General features: G+C 34.7%; 1 protein-coding gene across 6 annotated transcripts in view; it reads right to left on the reverse strand.

The window, feature by feature from the left end:
- RNF13 (ring finger protein 13) overlaps positions 1-16,934 on the reverse strand; it is a 120,131-nt gene that overhangs the window by 84,670 nt on the left and 18,527 nt on the right. For 5 of the 6 annotated variants that reach the window (XM_069473100.1, XM_069473096.1, XM_069473099.1 and 2 more), the window contains one exon: positions 3,544-3,673. The exons of the other annotated variant lie outside the window; for it this stretch is intronic. In XM_069473100.1, the coding sequence (XP_069329201.1) occupies positions 3,544-3,657 (114 nt within the window). In that variant the 5' untranslated portion in view covers positions 3,658-3,673. The remainder of the gene's footprint in view (positions 1-3,543; positions 3,674-16,934) is intronic. 6 annotated transcript variants of the gene reach the window in all.

Here is a 16,934-nt window from a genome sequence, read left to right on the forward strand (position 1 = left end):
CTTGGAATAAGTTTTGTTATTGAGTGAGAACCTTTTTGAAACTACTTTGTCCTTCCTTAACAGCAAAATAAGGACTGTCTCAGACTGCCTCTTAAAATCACATTGTTTAAAACAAAAAACATTCCCACTGTGAACAAGATCAACAAAACAAAACAAAAGGTGCTTTACTTTTTTGGTATGGGGGAGAGAGGAGTGATGCTCGGGGCATTAAAGCATATTCACTGTTAAAAATTTTGAAGAAGAAAATAGTTACTTCTCTCTAGAATCCTACCCTCAGTAGTTACTACATAACAGTTTGAGTCCACTTATCTTGAAAAGGTCTTTTCCTTAATCAATTATCCTTCTTGGCAGAAGTCTTAACAGAAGATTTAATTTAATTTATAAAGTAATATATAGTTAACAATTATTGAGCATTCATTATGTACAGACATGTTAATCACTTTACAGGTATTAATTTATTTAATCCTCACAACAACGCTATAAAGTAGGCCACTTTTACTATCATCCTCATTCTATAGATTGACCACAGAATGTTGAAAATAACTTGCTCTAGTAAATTAGAGGAACCAGGATTCTAACCCAGGCAGTCTGGCTCCAGAACCCTGGCTCTTAACCTACTACCCTGCTCTGTCTTTGATATGCTCCCACTTCTACAATAAGTTAACTGTGATTTAAGAAATGTTAAATAATTTGTCCAAAGTCATGCAACTACTGAGGGGTAGAGCCAGAATTCAACTCAGATTTTAACGCCATTGCTGGAGCTCTTAACTATCATGGTACATAATCCAGTCCATTCATGACAGTAGGCATTGGGTGTCAAGGAACAAATGCTATTAAAAGAAAATATGATAGAACTAAATCTCTAAGGGAAGCCTATTGAGTTCAAACATTTATTGAATTCCTACTGTGTAACTGACACTAGGAACATAAAGTTTAGTAAGACACAGTCCTGCCTTCCAGGTACTCACAGTACAGGGAGCTTAATGGCTAGTCAGTGACATGCTTTAGTAGCATCTCCACAGTCTCCTAGAACTCAACAACTAGTTGGACAAACACTGTTGTCAGGGAATTAAAAGTCTGGGGGGGAAACAACTGCCAACAGAAAAGAGACAAAGAGAGAAAGAAAAAAAGAAGGGAAGGAAGAAGGAAGGGAAGGAAGGAAGAGAGAAAGAGAGAGACAGAGAGGGAGAGAAAGAAAGAAAGAAAGAAAGAAAAAGAAAGAAAGAAAGAAAGAAAGAAAAAGAGAGAGAGAGAGAGAAAGAAAGACAGACAGAGAGACAGGAAGGCAGGCAGGCAGGCAGGCAGGCAGGCATCTTGGCATACAAATAGTACAACTAAAATTGACTTATCTTTTCAACAGCAACATCCTAATTCCTCTCCAAATGGAACTAGAATCAACCTGATGTCCAACTTATTTAAATCTATATTACTACAAACTCAGATTTCAGGGATGCTCTTTCAATTAAAAGGAAGAGCTAGTATTAATATTTTCTACTGCTTGCCTCACTTCCTTTGAATGACTGTGTCATTTCCACTTCCTCTGCCTTAATTTTTAGTTCCCCTTTTTACCAGTTATATGCCTTCACAAGCCACTCCCCTACAACTATACTCTGTGTTCAGTCAGCTTTCTAACCTTTGGTGTCAGCATAGAAAGTAGCAGCTCCCGGGCTCCTTCACTAGATGACATCAACATACACTCCACACTTACCTGGCTGCTACACAGGGAATACGGTTGGCAAAAAGGACTGACTGATCTTCTATACCTGGCATTTTGTTTTCTCTCTAATTAAAAAATACAGCTCAGGTAGTTTCATATCTTCTTGAGGGGGTGAATGAAGGATGATCAGAATGATAATTATAATGAAGATAAAAATGATACACAAAACATTTACTACATGTCAGATACTGTTCTAAGCAGTTTATCTTATTTAATCATCACCACAACACCCCAATTTACAAATAAACTGAGGCACTTATAGCAGCCAAATAATTTGATCAAGGTCATTCACCCCATCAGACAGCTGGACCACAGAATAAAAATCCCCCTCACGCATAAAAGAGACAAAGAAGACAAAAGGAGTGACAGGCATTAGAAACAACACAGGGAGGGAGAAAGAGAAAGACACAAAATGGACAAATCAAAGGAGCAAAGGGAGACAAGGAGAACTTCATTCTATGATCAGTCCATAAATCCTCTAACTCATTTCAAAAGTCATTCCAAGAATATTCCAAAGACTTTGGGGACCAATTTAGAGGAGAGATTGGAATAGCAATGGATGCAGTCCTTAAAGATTCTACTCCTACTCCACCTTGAAAATACCCAGACTATTCCAGAAAAAAAACTTAATTAACCAGTTCCCTACTAAAGAGGGTGACAGAGGGTGTGAAATCTTATATGGACTACTAGAGTTGCTCTGCTTTCAAAAGCTATTGTACAGAAACCAGCCTGGCTTTCCCAAGTTCTACAATGATCATGGAATCCTTCAAAAGTGCCACAATATGCAGAAGCACGGGTGAGAACCACATCAAGCTTTGGTCAGCAACAATTATAGTCCTTCTATTTCTCACCTAACGTCACTAAGGAAATCAGTTGCATCCATAAAGTAAAAGCAATAACTTCTCAGCACATACCTAGAGTATAGGTCTGCGCGCGCGCGCGCACACACACACACACACACACACACACACACACGCACGCTGAGTTAGTTCCTCTTTTTCTACCTTCACAGAAGTAAGAAATAGAAAATAAAAACTGATGCTCCTTGACTTACGATGGGGTTAAATTTGCATAAATCCCTCATAAACTGACAAAATCGTAAGTCAAAAATGTTTTGTGAGTAGAATTCTACTTACAGTATCTTCAGCTTATGAGTTTATCAGGACATTAACTCCATGTTAAGTCAAGGAGTATTCATTAGAATGCATACAGCTTTGGCACCATCATAAAGTTAAAAAATCATTAGTTGAACCATCTTAAGTCAGGGACTGTCCTTGACTGTAGAAGACAGTAGGACAGTAACCTAGAGAGGACTTCTAAGATTTTAAGGAACAATTTTCTTCTTTAAAAACTTTTCTATCTACCATCAATGACCAGGCCACTCTGGTTCTCTTTTGACCCATTAATGCTAATCTTAGGTTGAAATTTTCTATGGACATCTTTTAGAATTTCTTAAAATATTATTATCAACAGAGAAACTATCGAGATCTTATAGTCATTAGAGACATACTAGGAACCAAGAAAAACAGTTAAGATTCCACATCAATATACAAGCTTTAAGGTATGTGTACACCAATATCCATGTATGTACACACACTTTATTTAGCAAAAGCAACATCACTCATCAGGTACTTATTGTAAATGAAATCTTACATTAGATATTAAGCAACAGAAAATGAACAAGATACCCCACTTTCAAGTAACTGTGTGTTTGTGCTTGGGAATGTCTGTAGGTAAAAACATCATAAGATTCCATCATTCAGGACTTTTTAAAAGTTTTTCTTTAAGAGATGTTTTCAGACATCAATAAATTTTTCTGTACTTACTGCTAAAATGTCTGCTTCTACTGGCAGTAAGTTTAAGAATGCAAAGAGCTGGACAGTCAAGATGGTGTAGACCTGTGTGGCCGACAGCATGAGCATCCCTAGGGAGAGCAGCATCTCGCTGTAAAATCACCTGGAAGACAAGGACATGAGTAACAATGAGAGCTACTGCCTTATTTAATCATTTCATATATTAATTCTTGATATCCAAAAATATCCCTTTTAATTACAAACATCTGTTAACACTAAAATTAAAGCTTGTATTTCAAAAGCATAAGAATTCACACAGATTTGGACATTTAGGTTAAAACCCAAGATTAGTCAACACTTACATAATTTATGGTGACTCTAAGTTCTATTTTAATCATAAAACAAACATCCTCCTATAGTGCTCTGTTTACAGCATATTCTACTAACCCAATTTTCAGAGACTCTAGATTTCAACCAAAACAATAGTTAAAAACACATATAAATACCTTTGCTTTAAAGTTTTTTACAATTTTAACAATTTTTAGCCTTTGATTCAATATAAATACTTTTTTTTTAATTTCATTTTATTGTTATGGGGGATACAGAATTGCAGGTTACATACGTTGCCCATGTACCGCCTTTCCCCCCAAGTCAGAGCTCCAGGCGTGTCCGTTCCCCAGGTAGTGTGCGTTGCACCCATCAGGTAGGTATATGTCCCTCCCCCCCCACCCCCCCTTCCTGAGTCAGCACCTTCAAGTGTTACCATTCCCCAAACGGTGTGCAATGCACTCATTGTGTAGGCATACCCCCATCCCCTCCCCACCCCCCACCTCAGTCTGATATCCGATTGGTGTCGTTCCTAGATGTGTATTTAGGTGATGTTCAGGGAAACCAATTTTCTGGTGAGTACATGTGATGCTTGTTTTTCCATTCTTGGGATACTTCACTTAATATAATGGGTTCCAACTCTCTCCAGGAGAACCACAGAGATGACGTATCTTCATTATTCCTTATAGCTGAGTAATATTCCATGGTATACATATACCACAGCTTACTAATCCAATCATGTATTGATGGGCATTTGGTTGTTTCCACATCTTTGCTATTGTGAATTGTGCTGCTATAAACATTCGGGTACAGGTGTCTTTGTTACAGAATGACCTTTTTTCCTTTGGGTATATGCCCAGTAATGGGATTGCTGGGTCAAATGGCAGGTCTACTTGAATCTGTTTAAGATACCTCCATAATGCTTTCCACAGGGGTTGCACTAGTTTGCAGTCCCACCAGCAGTGTATTAGTGTTCCTGTCTCTCCACACCCACGCCAACATTTGTTGTTTTGGGTTTTTTTGATAAAGGCCATTGTCATTGGGGTTAAGTGATATCTCATTGTGGTTTTGATTTGCATTTCTCTGATGATTAGGGATGTTGAGCATTTTTTCATATGTTTGTTAGCCATTCTTATATCTTCTTTCGAGAAGTTTCTATTCATGTCATTTGCCCACTTTTTGATAGGGTTGCTTGATTTTTTCTTGCTGATTTTCCTGAGTTCTAAATAAATTCTTGTTATCAGTCCTTTATCTGATGTGTAGTATGCAAAAATTTTTTCCCATTCTGTAGGTGGTCTGTTTATTCTCGTGATTGTTTCTTTGGCTGTGCAGAAGCTTTTTAATTTAATCAGGTCCCATTCATTTATTTTTGTTGCTGCTGTGATTGCCTTGGGGGTCTTCTTCATAAATTCTTTGCCTAGGCCAATGTCCGTAAGAGTCTTTCCTACATTTTCTTCTAGAATTCTGATTGTATCACGCCTAAGGTTTAAGTCTGTTATCCACCATGATTTGATTTTTGTGAGAGGTGAAAGCTGTGGGTCCTGTTTCAGTCTTCTACAAGTGGCTAACCAATTCTCCCAGCACCATTTATTGAATAGGAATTCTTGTCCCCAGAGTATATTCTTTCCCGCTTTGTCAAAAATTAGGTGACTATATGAGGATGGTTCTATATTTGGATTTTCTGTTGTGTTCCACTGGTCTGTGTCCCTGAACTTGTGCCAATACCAGGCTGTTTTAAGAACCACGGCCTTGTAGTATAGTTTGAGGTCTGGCAGATTAATACCTCCCATTTTGTTTTTGTTGCTTAAAATTGCTTTTGCTATACGGGGTCTTCTTTGATTCCATACAAAGTGTATAATTATTTTCTTTACGTCTGTAAAGAATGATGTTGGTAATTTAATAGGGATTGCATTGAATCTGTAGATCACTTTGGGTAGTATAGACATTTTAACAATGTTGATTCTTCCGATCCACGAGCATGGTATATTTTTCCATCTATTTGCAAGTTCTGCTATTTCTTTTCTCAGTGTTTCATAGTTTTCCTTATAGAGGTCCTTTACCTCTTTAGTTAGGTATATACCTAGATATTTTATTTTCTTTGTTGCTATGTAAATACTCTTGTATGTTGTGCCCACATTAGAGGATGCCAAAGAAATAATTACTGCTCCTTATAAATACTTTTTGTCCTTTACCTCCTAATAATTTATACTTTTTTTCTTCTCTATATCCTAATGGCAATAGTATAGCTTCCTCTCCCAAACTCATCCTGTTCTCCCTATGCATTGCTACCTATCTTTCAGCAAAAAAGATACCAAGAAAGGACTAAATGTTAACCAAGTAAATATCAAAATTCTCACTGGTAAGCCTCAATCAATTGTATAATATACTTTTAAACAAATAAAAACAAAGTTTACAAAGACAAGGGCCTTTTAAATGAATTATTTCATTAAATACCCCCAACTCATGAATAATATCAATTTTGATGATAATCATTGTTGATGAGTGCTTTGGATTTGGAAGCCACTATACAGACTCAAACTCTGAATCTTTGACTCACACACTGAAAGTAAAATACCTATGAATAATTTTTAAACTACCATCTAACAAAGCCATTAATATCAGAGATAAAATAAAAATGAAAACATGTTCAAGTGTAGATTTGTTCTACAGAGACAGAAAGTAAATTAGTGGTTGACGAGGGCTGGGCAGGTGGGGTAGGGTTGAGGGATGGGAAAGGTGGGAATGGGGAATGACTGCTAATTGGTTGGGAGGGGAGTGATGGAAATGTTCTAATATTAGATTATGGTGATGGTTGTACAACTCTATAAATATACTAAAAATCACTGCACTGTATAAGTGGCTGAATTTTAAGTATGCAAATTATATCTCAATAAAGCTGTTTTTAAAATGTATAGATTTGCTTACATTAGTTCCTTAAGATATATTTTATAACATACCACTGTGCAGAAAAGAGTTAACAAAGCAGGCCTGAGATTTCTATCCTGGCAACAGCTCAGTGTGCTTAAACTTTGTAAACAATGTGGTTTATACTGAATACTCATTTTTCTTCTCAGAGTCTGGAATTTTGGTATATGCTAGGCAGAGGGTATCTACATAAATAGCCCCTAATATAAATTCTGGGCACTGAGTCTCTAATGAGCTTCCCTGATAGATATTTCACACATATTGTCATAACCTACTGTTGGAGAAATTAAGTGCATTCTGAGTGACTTCACTAGGAAAGGACTCAGAAGCTTAGACCTGGTTTACTCTAGATTTTAATCCATGTACCTTTTCCTTTTACTGATTTTGCTTTGTATCCTTTTGCTGAAATAAATCACAGGCATGAGTACAACCATATGCTGAGTCCTGTAAGTCCTTTTAGTGAATCACTGAACATGGACAATTTCTGACCAGAAATCATGCCATAAAAACATACAAATCCTTACAAAATAAGGTATAGTTGCTACTAAATTTTACTAGGAAGAATAAATATGCACCATGTTGATCAGTGACCTGTTTGGGAAACTAATCTGAATAAGAACCATGACTTTCCTTCTAAAGTTCTGGAATTTCCAGCCAACTTTGGGACAGGGGAAGGGAGATAGTTTGGGGGGAAAATAACTCTAAAGACATAGGAATAATAGCAACCACAACTAATATTGATCACTTTACTAAATGCCAGGCATTGCTGTAATCGTGTTATTGAGTTAACTCATTTAATCCTAACAACTCCCTATCAGGTAGGTAACATTTAATAGATGGGGAAAATTTAGGCACTGTTAAGTAACTTGTCCAAGATCAAACAATGAATATGGCAGAGCCATGATTCAACAGTCTGTTTATAAAGTTCACATTCTAAGCCCAGCTGAAATCAGGATCAATATCCAAGGTTGATGTTCAAAGGGTAGAGTATGACCCCTTGTCTACACAGGTATTCGAGGACTTCAAACCAATGCTCATAGCACAACAGTCACTGGATTAAATTCCCATTACTTGTTATATGAGTGTGTATGTGTGTGTGTGTGTGTGTGTGTGTATTCAATAATATGCAATATGTTTTTGTTACACTTTTTGCTTTAACTGCCTTTTTAAAATAACATTCAGGAGTTTTGCTTTTATAGTCTCAATTTACATTAATAAAACAAATTCTTGTTCATTGTAAAAAATGTGGGGAAAATGAGAATTATTCATAATCCTCAAATTAAGGAATAACCAGTATGCATATTTTGATGTATAACGTTCCTATGTATAGAGTTGTTCCTTGGTATCTGTGGGGACTCCCCTCAGATGCCAAAATCTAAGGATGCTCAATTCCCTTATGTAAAATGGCATTATATTTGCATATAACCTACAGATGTCCTCCAGTGTACTTCAAATCATCTCTACATTACTTATAATAACTAATGCAATGTAAATGTTACATAAATAGTTATTATACTGTATTCTTTAGAGAATAATGACAAGAAAAAAGCCTGTACATATTCAGTACAGATTTTTTTTATCCCAAATATTTTTGATCTGTGCTTGGTTGAATCCATGGATATGGAACTTACAGATACAAAGGGCCAACTGTATATTCAAATACATATTTAGCAAAATTGAAGATACGTTGTACATTGTGTTTTACTAACTATATTCTTTTCACTTAATGTATTGTGAATATTTTTCTAATTCCCCTTAAAAATCATTGCATATAGCTGCCCATGAGACACTCTGGAGCTTCCATGTGCCTTTCAAATGCTATCTTTTTCTTAATCTATTTCATAAATTGGGTTTTCATATATGCTTTGTTTACCCAAATGAAAACTATTGGTCAAAAATATGATGCATAATATTAATGTAAAGGCCACATGATATTCCTTATGGATGTTCTATAATGGATTGAACAAGAATCCCTATTGTTGGAGATTTCATTGGTTTTTTTAAAAACTATTATAAACTCTGTTTTAGTTAAAACTAAAGGTATAACCCTAATATTTTCAGATTAAAGTCATAGACATAGGTAAGATTATTATAATTGCAGTAAGAAATATGGACTCTAAGATCTGGGTTTACGTACTAGCACTGTCACATACTAACAGTGTGATTTTGAGGCAAACTGTTTAAACTACATAAATTGCTTTATCTGTAAAAGGAGAATCACAGGACCTAAAAAGATAACTCTGGAATAAATACAATTATGCACAGAAGAGCTTAACACAGCAGTGCAATATGGAAGGGAAAGACTTTGGATGGGGATGCCAATAGATGAAACAAGAAATGCAGAAGGCGGATCACAGTGAGTAGGGTAAGCACAACTTGAGAATTTTTGAACTTAGTATTTATGGAACATTTCGGTAAACATGTGAACAGGCAGTGATAAAGGTCTGGAGCTCCACACAGGGCAAAGAGAAATTTACTAATCTTCAATAAATAGGTAATAACTGAAATGATCTTAATATAAAATTGAAAATAAAAAAGAAAACCAAAGAAAACTCTGAAGAATATCTAAATTTAAGAGGCAGGGATAGAAGGGGGAATAGTTTCAACTTTTTCCCATTAAATATGATGTTGGCTGTGGGTTTGTCATACACAGCCTTTATTATATATTGAGGTATGTTCCTTCTATGTCTAGTTTGTTAAGGATTTTTATCATGAAAGGATGCTGAATTTTATCAAATGTTTTTTTCTGCATCTACTGAGATGATCATATGGTTTTTTTGTCTTTAATCATTTTTATATGATGTATCACATTTATTGATTTGCGTATGTTGAACCATCCTTGCATCCTAGTATAAAACCCACTTGATCATGATGTATTAGCCTTTTGGTGTGCTGCTGGGTTCAATTAACTAGTATTTTGTTGAAATTTTCTGTATCTATGTTCATCAGAAATACTGGTCTGTCATTTTTGTGTGTGTGTGTGTCATTGTCTGGTTTTGGTATCAGGGTAATACTGGCCTCATAGAGTTAAGTTAGGTAGAATTCCCCCTCCTTGATTTTTTGAAACAGTTTCAGGAGGATTGGTATTAATTCCTCTTTGCATGTTTGGTAGAATTCAGCTGTGAATCCACCTGGTCCTGGGCCAGATGGATTTTTGTTGGGAGATTTTTTTAATTCCTGATTCAATCTAGCTACTCATTATTGGTCTGTTCAGGAGTTCTGTTTCCTCCTGGTTCAACCTCAGGAGCCTGTATATTTCCAGGAATTTATCCACTTCCCCTAAGTTTTCTAGCTTGTGAGAGCATAGTTGTTCATAATAGTTTCTGATGATCTTTTGTATTTCTGTGGTATCAGTTGTAATGTCTCTGTTTTCATTTCTGATTGTGTTTATTTGGATCTTCTCTCTCCTTGGTTACGCTAGCTAATGGTGTATCAATTTTGTTTATCTTTTCAAAGAACCAACTTTTCATTTCATTGATCCTTTGTTTTGGTTAGTTTGGGGGTTTTTTGGTCTCAATTTCATTTAGTTCTGCTCTGATCTTTGTTATTTCTTTTCTTCTGCTAACTTTGGGTTTGTTTTGTTCCTGTTCTTCTAGTTCCTTGACGTATGATATTAAGTTGTTAAACTGCAATCTATTTTTTTTCATGTAGGCATTTAATGCTATAAACTTTGCTCTTAGCACTGCTTTTTCTGTATCCCACACGTTTAGGTATGTTGTATTGTTCATTTGTTTCAAAAATTTTTAAATTTCTGTCTTAATTTCATCATTGAACCAGTGATTGTTCAGGGGCATGTTGTTTAATTCCATCATGTTTGTATAGTTTCTTAAGTTCCTGTTAGTATTGATTTTCAGCTTTATTCCACTGTAGTGAGAGAAGATTCTAGATATGATTTTCATTTTTTTATTTATTAAAATTTTTTTTGTGGACAAACATGTGGTCTATCTTGGAGAGTGTTCTACGTGCCAGTGAAAATAATGCATATTCTGTAGTCTTTGGATAGAATGTTCTGTAAATTTCAGGTAAGTCCATTTGGTCTAAGATCCAATTTAAGTCCAATTTTTTTGGCTGATTTTCTGTCTCAGTGATCTGTTTAGTGCTGTGAGTATGGTGCTGAAGCCCTCCACTGCTGGTATATTCTTATTTATCTCTTTCTTTAGGCCTGGTAATGCTTGTTTTTTTTTTTTAATCTGCATGATCCAATGCTGGATGCATATTTATTTAGGACTGTTATATCCTCTTGCTGAATTGATCACTTTATCATTATATAATGACCTTCTTTGTCTTTTTTTGTTTTTAATTTAAAATCTGTTTTATCTGATGTAAGTTTAACTACTCCTGCTCACTTTTGGTTACCATTTGCATAAAATGTCTTTTCCAGCCTTTTATTTTTAATCTATGTGTCTTTATGGATGAGGTGAGTTGCTTATAAGCACCATATAGTTGAATCATGTATTTTAATCCATTCTGCCAATCTATATCTTTTAAGTCAAGCACTTAATCCATTTACATTCAAGGTTAATATTGATATGTGAGGCTTTGTTTCTGTCAAATTATTGTTTTCCAGTTGTTCTATAAATTTTCTTTTTTTCTGTTTTTATGTCTTTGTGGTTTGATGAAATTCTGTCATGTTGCCATTTGATTCCTTTCTCTTCATCCTTTTTCTGATTGTTTTATAAGATCTGTGAGTTTCATATTTTTGAGTGCTTTCATGATGGTGACAATCAACCTTCCATTTCCATATTTAAGAAACCTTTGAGCATTTCCTGCAGGGCCAGTCTAGTGGGGACAAATTCTCACAGCATTTGCTTACTGGGAAAGACTTTTTCTCCTTCATTTATGAAACTTATTCTGGCAAGCTATAAAATTCCTGGCTGGCAGGTTTGTTTTTCTGTTTGTTTGTTTTTTTTCATTCAACACTTTGAACATTTTGAAAATTCCATCCCATTCTCTTTTGGTCAATAAGGTTTCTGCCAAGAAGTCTGCTGTTAGTCTGATAAAGTTTTTTAAGTGCCTAGACACTTTCCTTTTGTTAATTTTAAAATTCTTTCTTTCACTTTGACAGTAGATATTCTGGTTACAATATGATGTGGTGAAGTCCTTTTTGCAATATATATGCCTGGAGATCACTGGGCCTCCTGTATCTGGATGTCTAACTCTCTTGCTAGACTTGAGAAGTTTTCAAAGATTATTTTCCTGAATAGGTTTTCTAAACTTTTTGATCTCTCTTCCCCATTGGGACACAAAAGTTTTTAATTTTCATGAAGTCAAAATTAGCTATTTTTTCTTTTGTTTCCTGTGCTTTTGGTGTCATATCCAAGAAGTTATTTCCAATTCCAATGTCATGAAGATTTGTCCCTGTGTTTTCTTCTAATAGTCTTATATATAAGCTCTTATGCTTAGGTCTTTGATCCATTTTGAGTTATTTTTGCATAAGGTATAAGGTATGAGTCCAACTTCATTCTTTTGCATGTGCATACTCAGTTTTCCCAGTACCATTTATTGAAAAGACTATGTACAACTCCTTTCCCCACTGAATGGTCCTGGCACTCTTGTCAAAAATCAGTTGATCATATATCCGAAGCTTTATTTCTGGGCTCTATACTTTATTTCATTGTTCTATTTGTCTGTCTTTGTGCTAGTACCACACAATATTAATTACTGCATCTCTGTAGTATGTTTTGAAAAGAGGAAAATGAGATTTCCGGTTTTGTTCTTTTCCAATATTGTTCTCACTATTTAGGGGTTCCTTGAGAGTCCATATGAAGCTTAGTATGGATTTTTCTATTTCTGTAAAAACTGTCATTGGGATTTTGATAGGGACTGCACTGAATCTGTAGATTGCTTTGGGCAGTATTCACATTTTAATAATATTAAGTCTATCAATTCCTCAACATGGGATGACTATCCACTTATTTATGTCTTTTAAAATTTCTTTTAGAAACATTTTATAGTTTTCAGTATACAAAGTCTTTTGCTTCCTTGGTTGAATTATTCCTTAGTATTTTATTCTTTTTGTTGCTATTGTAAATGGAATTGTCTTCTTTTCTTTTTTTTTTTTTTTTTCATAGGAATGGGTAGAGAGATGGAATTGTTTTTAATTTCATTTTTGGATTGTTCATTGTTAGTGTATAGTAATGCAACTGATTTTGTGTGTTGATTTTGCATTGTGCAACTTTGCTGAATTCATTTATTCTAACAGGGTTTTTTCCTTTTGTGGAGTCTTTCAGGTTTTCTAAATATAAGATTATGTCATCTGCTAACAAAAATAATTTTATTTCTTCCTTTCCAATTTGGCTACCTTTTATGTCTTTTTCTTGTCTAATTGCTCTGGTGGGTACTTCCAGTAATATGATGAATAGAAGTGGCAAAAATAGCAATCCTTGTCTTGTTCCTCATCATAGAAGAAAAGCTTTCAGTCTTTTACTACTGATGATGATGTTAGATGTGTGTTTTTCACATATGGCTTTTATGTTGAATAAGTTTCCTTCTATTTTCAGTTTATTGAGCGTTTTTATCATAAAAGGTTATTGAATTTTATCAAATGATTTTTCTGCATCAACTGAAATGATCATGTGTATTTTCCCCTTCATTCTGTTATGTGATGTATTACACTGATTACTTTTTGTATGTTGAACCATCCTTGCATTCCAGGAATATGCCCCATGTGGTCATGGCACATAATCCTTTCAATATGCTGTTGAATCCATTTTACTATTGATCCCAATGGTCATAAAGGATATTGGCCTAGTTTTCTTTTTTTGTAATGTCTTTGTCTGACTTTGGTATCAGGGTAATTTTGACACCTTAGAATGAGTTAGAAAGTGTTCTCTCCTTTTCAGTTTTTTGGGAAGAGCTTGAGAAGAACTGGTGTTGCTTCTTTTTTAAACATTTCATAGAAATCTCCAGTGAAGCTATCTGGGCCTTTCTTTCTTGGAACATTTTTGAACACTGAAGTTGTCCATTTCATCTAGGTTATCCGATTTCATGGCATACAACTGTTCATGGTACTCTTTCAAAACCCTTTTTATTTCTCTAAAATTGGTAGTTCTTCTCCCTCTTTCATTTCTGATTTTAGTTATATTTGAGTATTCTTTTTTTTCTTAATCATTCTAGCTAAAGATTTGTTAATTTTTTTTTATCTTTTTGAAGAAGAAACTCTTGGTTTTGTTGATTTTTCTCTTGGCCTAATTTTTAAGAACTTGAGTACCCTGGCTGGCACATGTGATTATCTGTATGGCTTTAGAGCACAATGACAGTTAGTCATCTAAGGCTGGCCTGGTAATTGCAAAATTTAAAAATTTCCCAAACATTACAGGAAATCCTAACTTCACATTTAAATCTGTGGCAATACTACACAATCCTCTGCACAAAATTGCATTTTAAAACTTCATTTTAAGAATGTTGGTGGCACTTAGTATTTAAGACCAACATTACTTTCAGGAAATTCCTTTTAATTCCGAAGATGACTCAACAGTTTGATGGCAACTGCTTCAGTGCCAAATAACACTCATGAAACAGCCACGCATATCCATAGGAAATCCTACAAGTAAGCTCATATTCCACTGGTTCTCAAGCTAAATTTCTGAGCATTACTGGCATCTCAAAAATTGAACAAAAACACTCCACTGCTAAAATAATTATAATCTTTTCCTAAAATGCAAAAAGAGTAAATGGAGAATAATTTCAACTTTTCTCTCAATAAATGTATTTCATACTACAATAAGCATCAAAAGAATGTATGCTGTACCAAGCACCAACAGAAAAAATAAATAAACAATTAGTTAACTAATTTATAATAGTCACATTTCATTTAATACGTTATTTTCTCTACAAATGTGATCGTGGTAATATATGTATACTAAATATATACGGTACCGTAAAATTTCCTCCAAAATAGTTTTCTCAGTTCATACAACACTTGAATATATCAATAACTTCATGGTGTTCCTTAAAACACTCATGATTTTCAGGAATTCTGACAACTAGAACTACTAACACCTACTATTTAAATTCCCATAAAGTATAGTTTTTTAAAGTTTCTAGAGAGAATGGCTCAGAAGTTGTCACAAGTGTCACAGCAGCAAATAAAACAGAATAAAAACAACAAGGCTTTACTTTTTAAGGAAATAAAAAATGCCCAGGTTTTTTTTGCCAAGAAACAGAAGCTTGCCCAGCTAATTCCTCTAACATGAAGCCATCCATACTCAAAACAAATCTTATCCAAGACTTTTGACTGCTGTCAACCAAATCAAAATTTTTTCAGCTATACACCAGTTGTTTTACAATTTGATGTTTTCAACAAATGAAACAAAATGAATAAATTTTTAATTTTAAAAGATAGGTTTCTGTAAGACAAAAAATTCTTTCCAACCCCAGGGCCTTCATAACAAGTGTTGTCATTGTATGTACTCATGATGCCTTTTTTTACTCCATGAAAACAATACTTAATTATTTCCTTCAAAATACTAACCATAATATGATCAAAGATATTTCTACTGTTAAATGACAGAACTCATGTCCTGTTCTTCCCCAAAATGTACCCTTGACCTTATGCAGACATAGGTAATAGTTGTCTTTTTTTATATTAAACATTATTAAGCATTATTCATTAAAGTATGAGAAAGATTCTTTGCTTGGCTAAACTTTAGTCAGGCTTCTGAATCTTCTACTAGCCCATCTGTGCAGTTCCTTATCAGATCCAGTTTTAGCAAAGAACCCTGCTAAGTCAGCTTAGCAAAAACACCCATCCTCAGTATCTGATCATTGTCTATATCTGATCAGATTCCTCATCCTCTACCATCCCCCAGGTGATATATCATCACCCTGGCCTATCTTCAGCAAGAATGCAGTTAGGTCAGTTTAGCCAGAATCCCCCTTACCCGTGATGTTTTCTCTTAGTAATTTTCCATAACCACTGACCCCCGACACTGCTCCTTCACTATAAATTCCCACTTGGTCATGCTGTATTCGGAATTGAGTCCAATCTCTCTCCTCTACTATAAGATAAGAAGTGACTATTGTAGTGGTCACTGTACCTATTAAAATGGTTCTAAATAGTCTTCTTTACTGTGCTTTAACAAGTGTCATTGAACAGTTTTTCTTTAACAAGTGGAATTAGTAAGTTGTGGAATATGCATATAATAGAATTCTCTAGAGTAACTGAAATGAATAACAGCTACATGACCAACATGGATATATCTCACAAGAATAAAGTTGAGCAAAAGACAAGTCACAGAGAATGCAAACACTACAATTCCATTCATATGAAGCTCTTTAAAATTCAAAATAAATGATATTTTATACAGATTCACATTTAAGAGATAAAAACATAAAGAAAAGAGAAGAAGTAATCTTCATAGAAATGAAGTGACAAAGGGGAATGTGATCAGGGAAACAGTGCTTCTGGGAGGCCAGCAATATTCTGTATCTTGACCTGGGCTGTGGTGAGATAGGAGCTTGCTTTTTAACTGTTATTTAAACTGTACACAAATGTTTCATGCACTCTTCTGTATCTATGCTCTCTTACCATTTTTAAAAAGAAAAAAAATAAAAACAAAGCACCTTGGCATTCAAAACAAAGGTTTTTGTTGTTTTGTTTTTCTGACTACAAGGAAATATTCTGAAAAGCTGGCAAAGAGAAGTCTACCAATATCACACAAAGTGAGTCAACAAATAAGCAAACATTAAAAACCAGACTCCTAGTTATCCCCAAAGTTATAGCTTCTCATTCAGTGAATATGAGACAGGATATGGTAATCTATATTACTCATATTATTAACCTGTGCTCCATGTGATTCTTATCACCAGAGAAGTCTGGAAAATACACTGTAGTGCAGTATATCACAAATCACCCAGGGACTGTGATAAAAATAAATATTCCCAGGCCCCTCCCCTGGAAATTCACACAGAAAACCTATAATTCAACTTTTTAAAACTGTTTTCTAGTTAATCCTCATGATCAAGACAAACTTGGAAAACACTGTTTTCAACCCAAAGATTGGCAAGTGGTGTATCAAGTCATTATTCATAAACTTCTTGCAAGTCAATGTCAGTGGGTAGAGAGTCAAACTAGAGAAGAAAAAGCAGGAAAAAAAGAAATAGGAGTGCTAACAAAAACACACTTCATGACTGTTGTCACCAGTACCATAGGGTTGCCAACCCTAGCAATA

The sequence above is a fragment of the Eulemur rufifrons genome, chromosome 7 (assembly GCF_041146395.1).
Source record: "Eulemur rufifrons isolate Redbay chromosome 7, OSU_ERuf_1, whole genome shotgun sequence".
NCBI classification, from domain to species: Eukaryota; Metazoa; Chordata; class Mammalia; order Primates; family Lemuridae; genus Eulemur; species Eulemur rufifrons.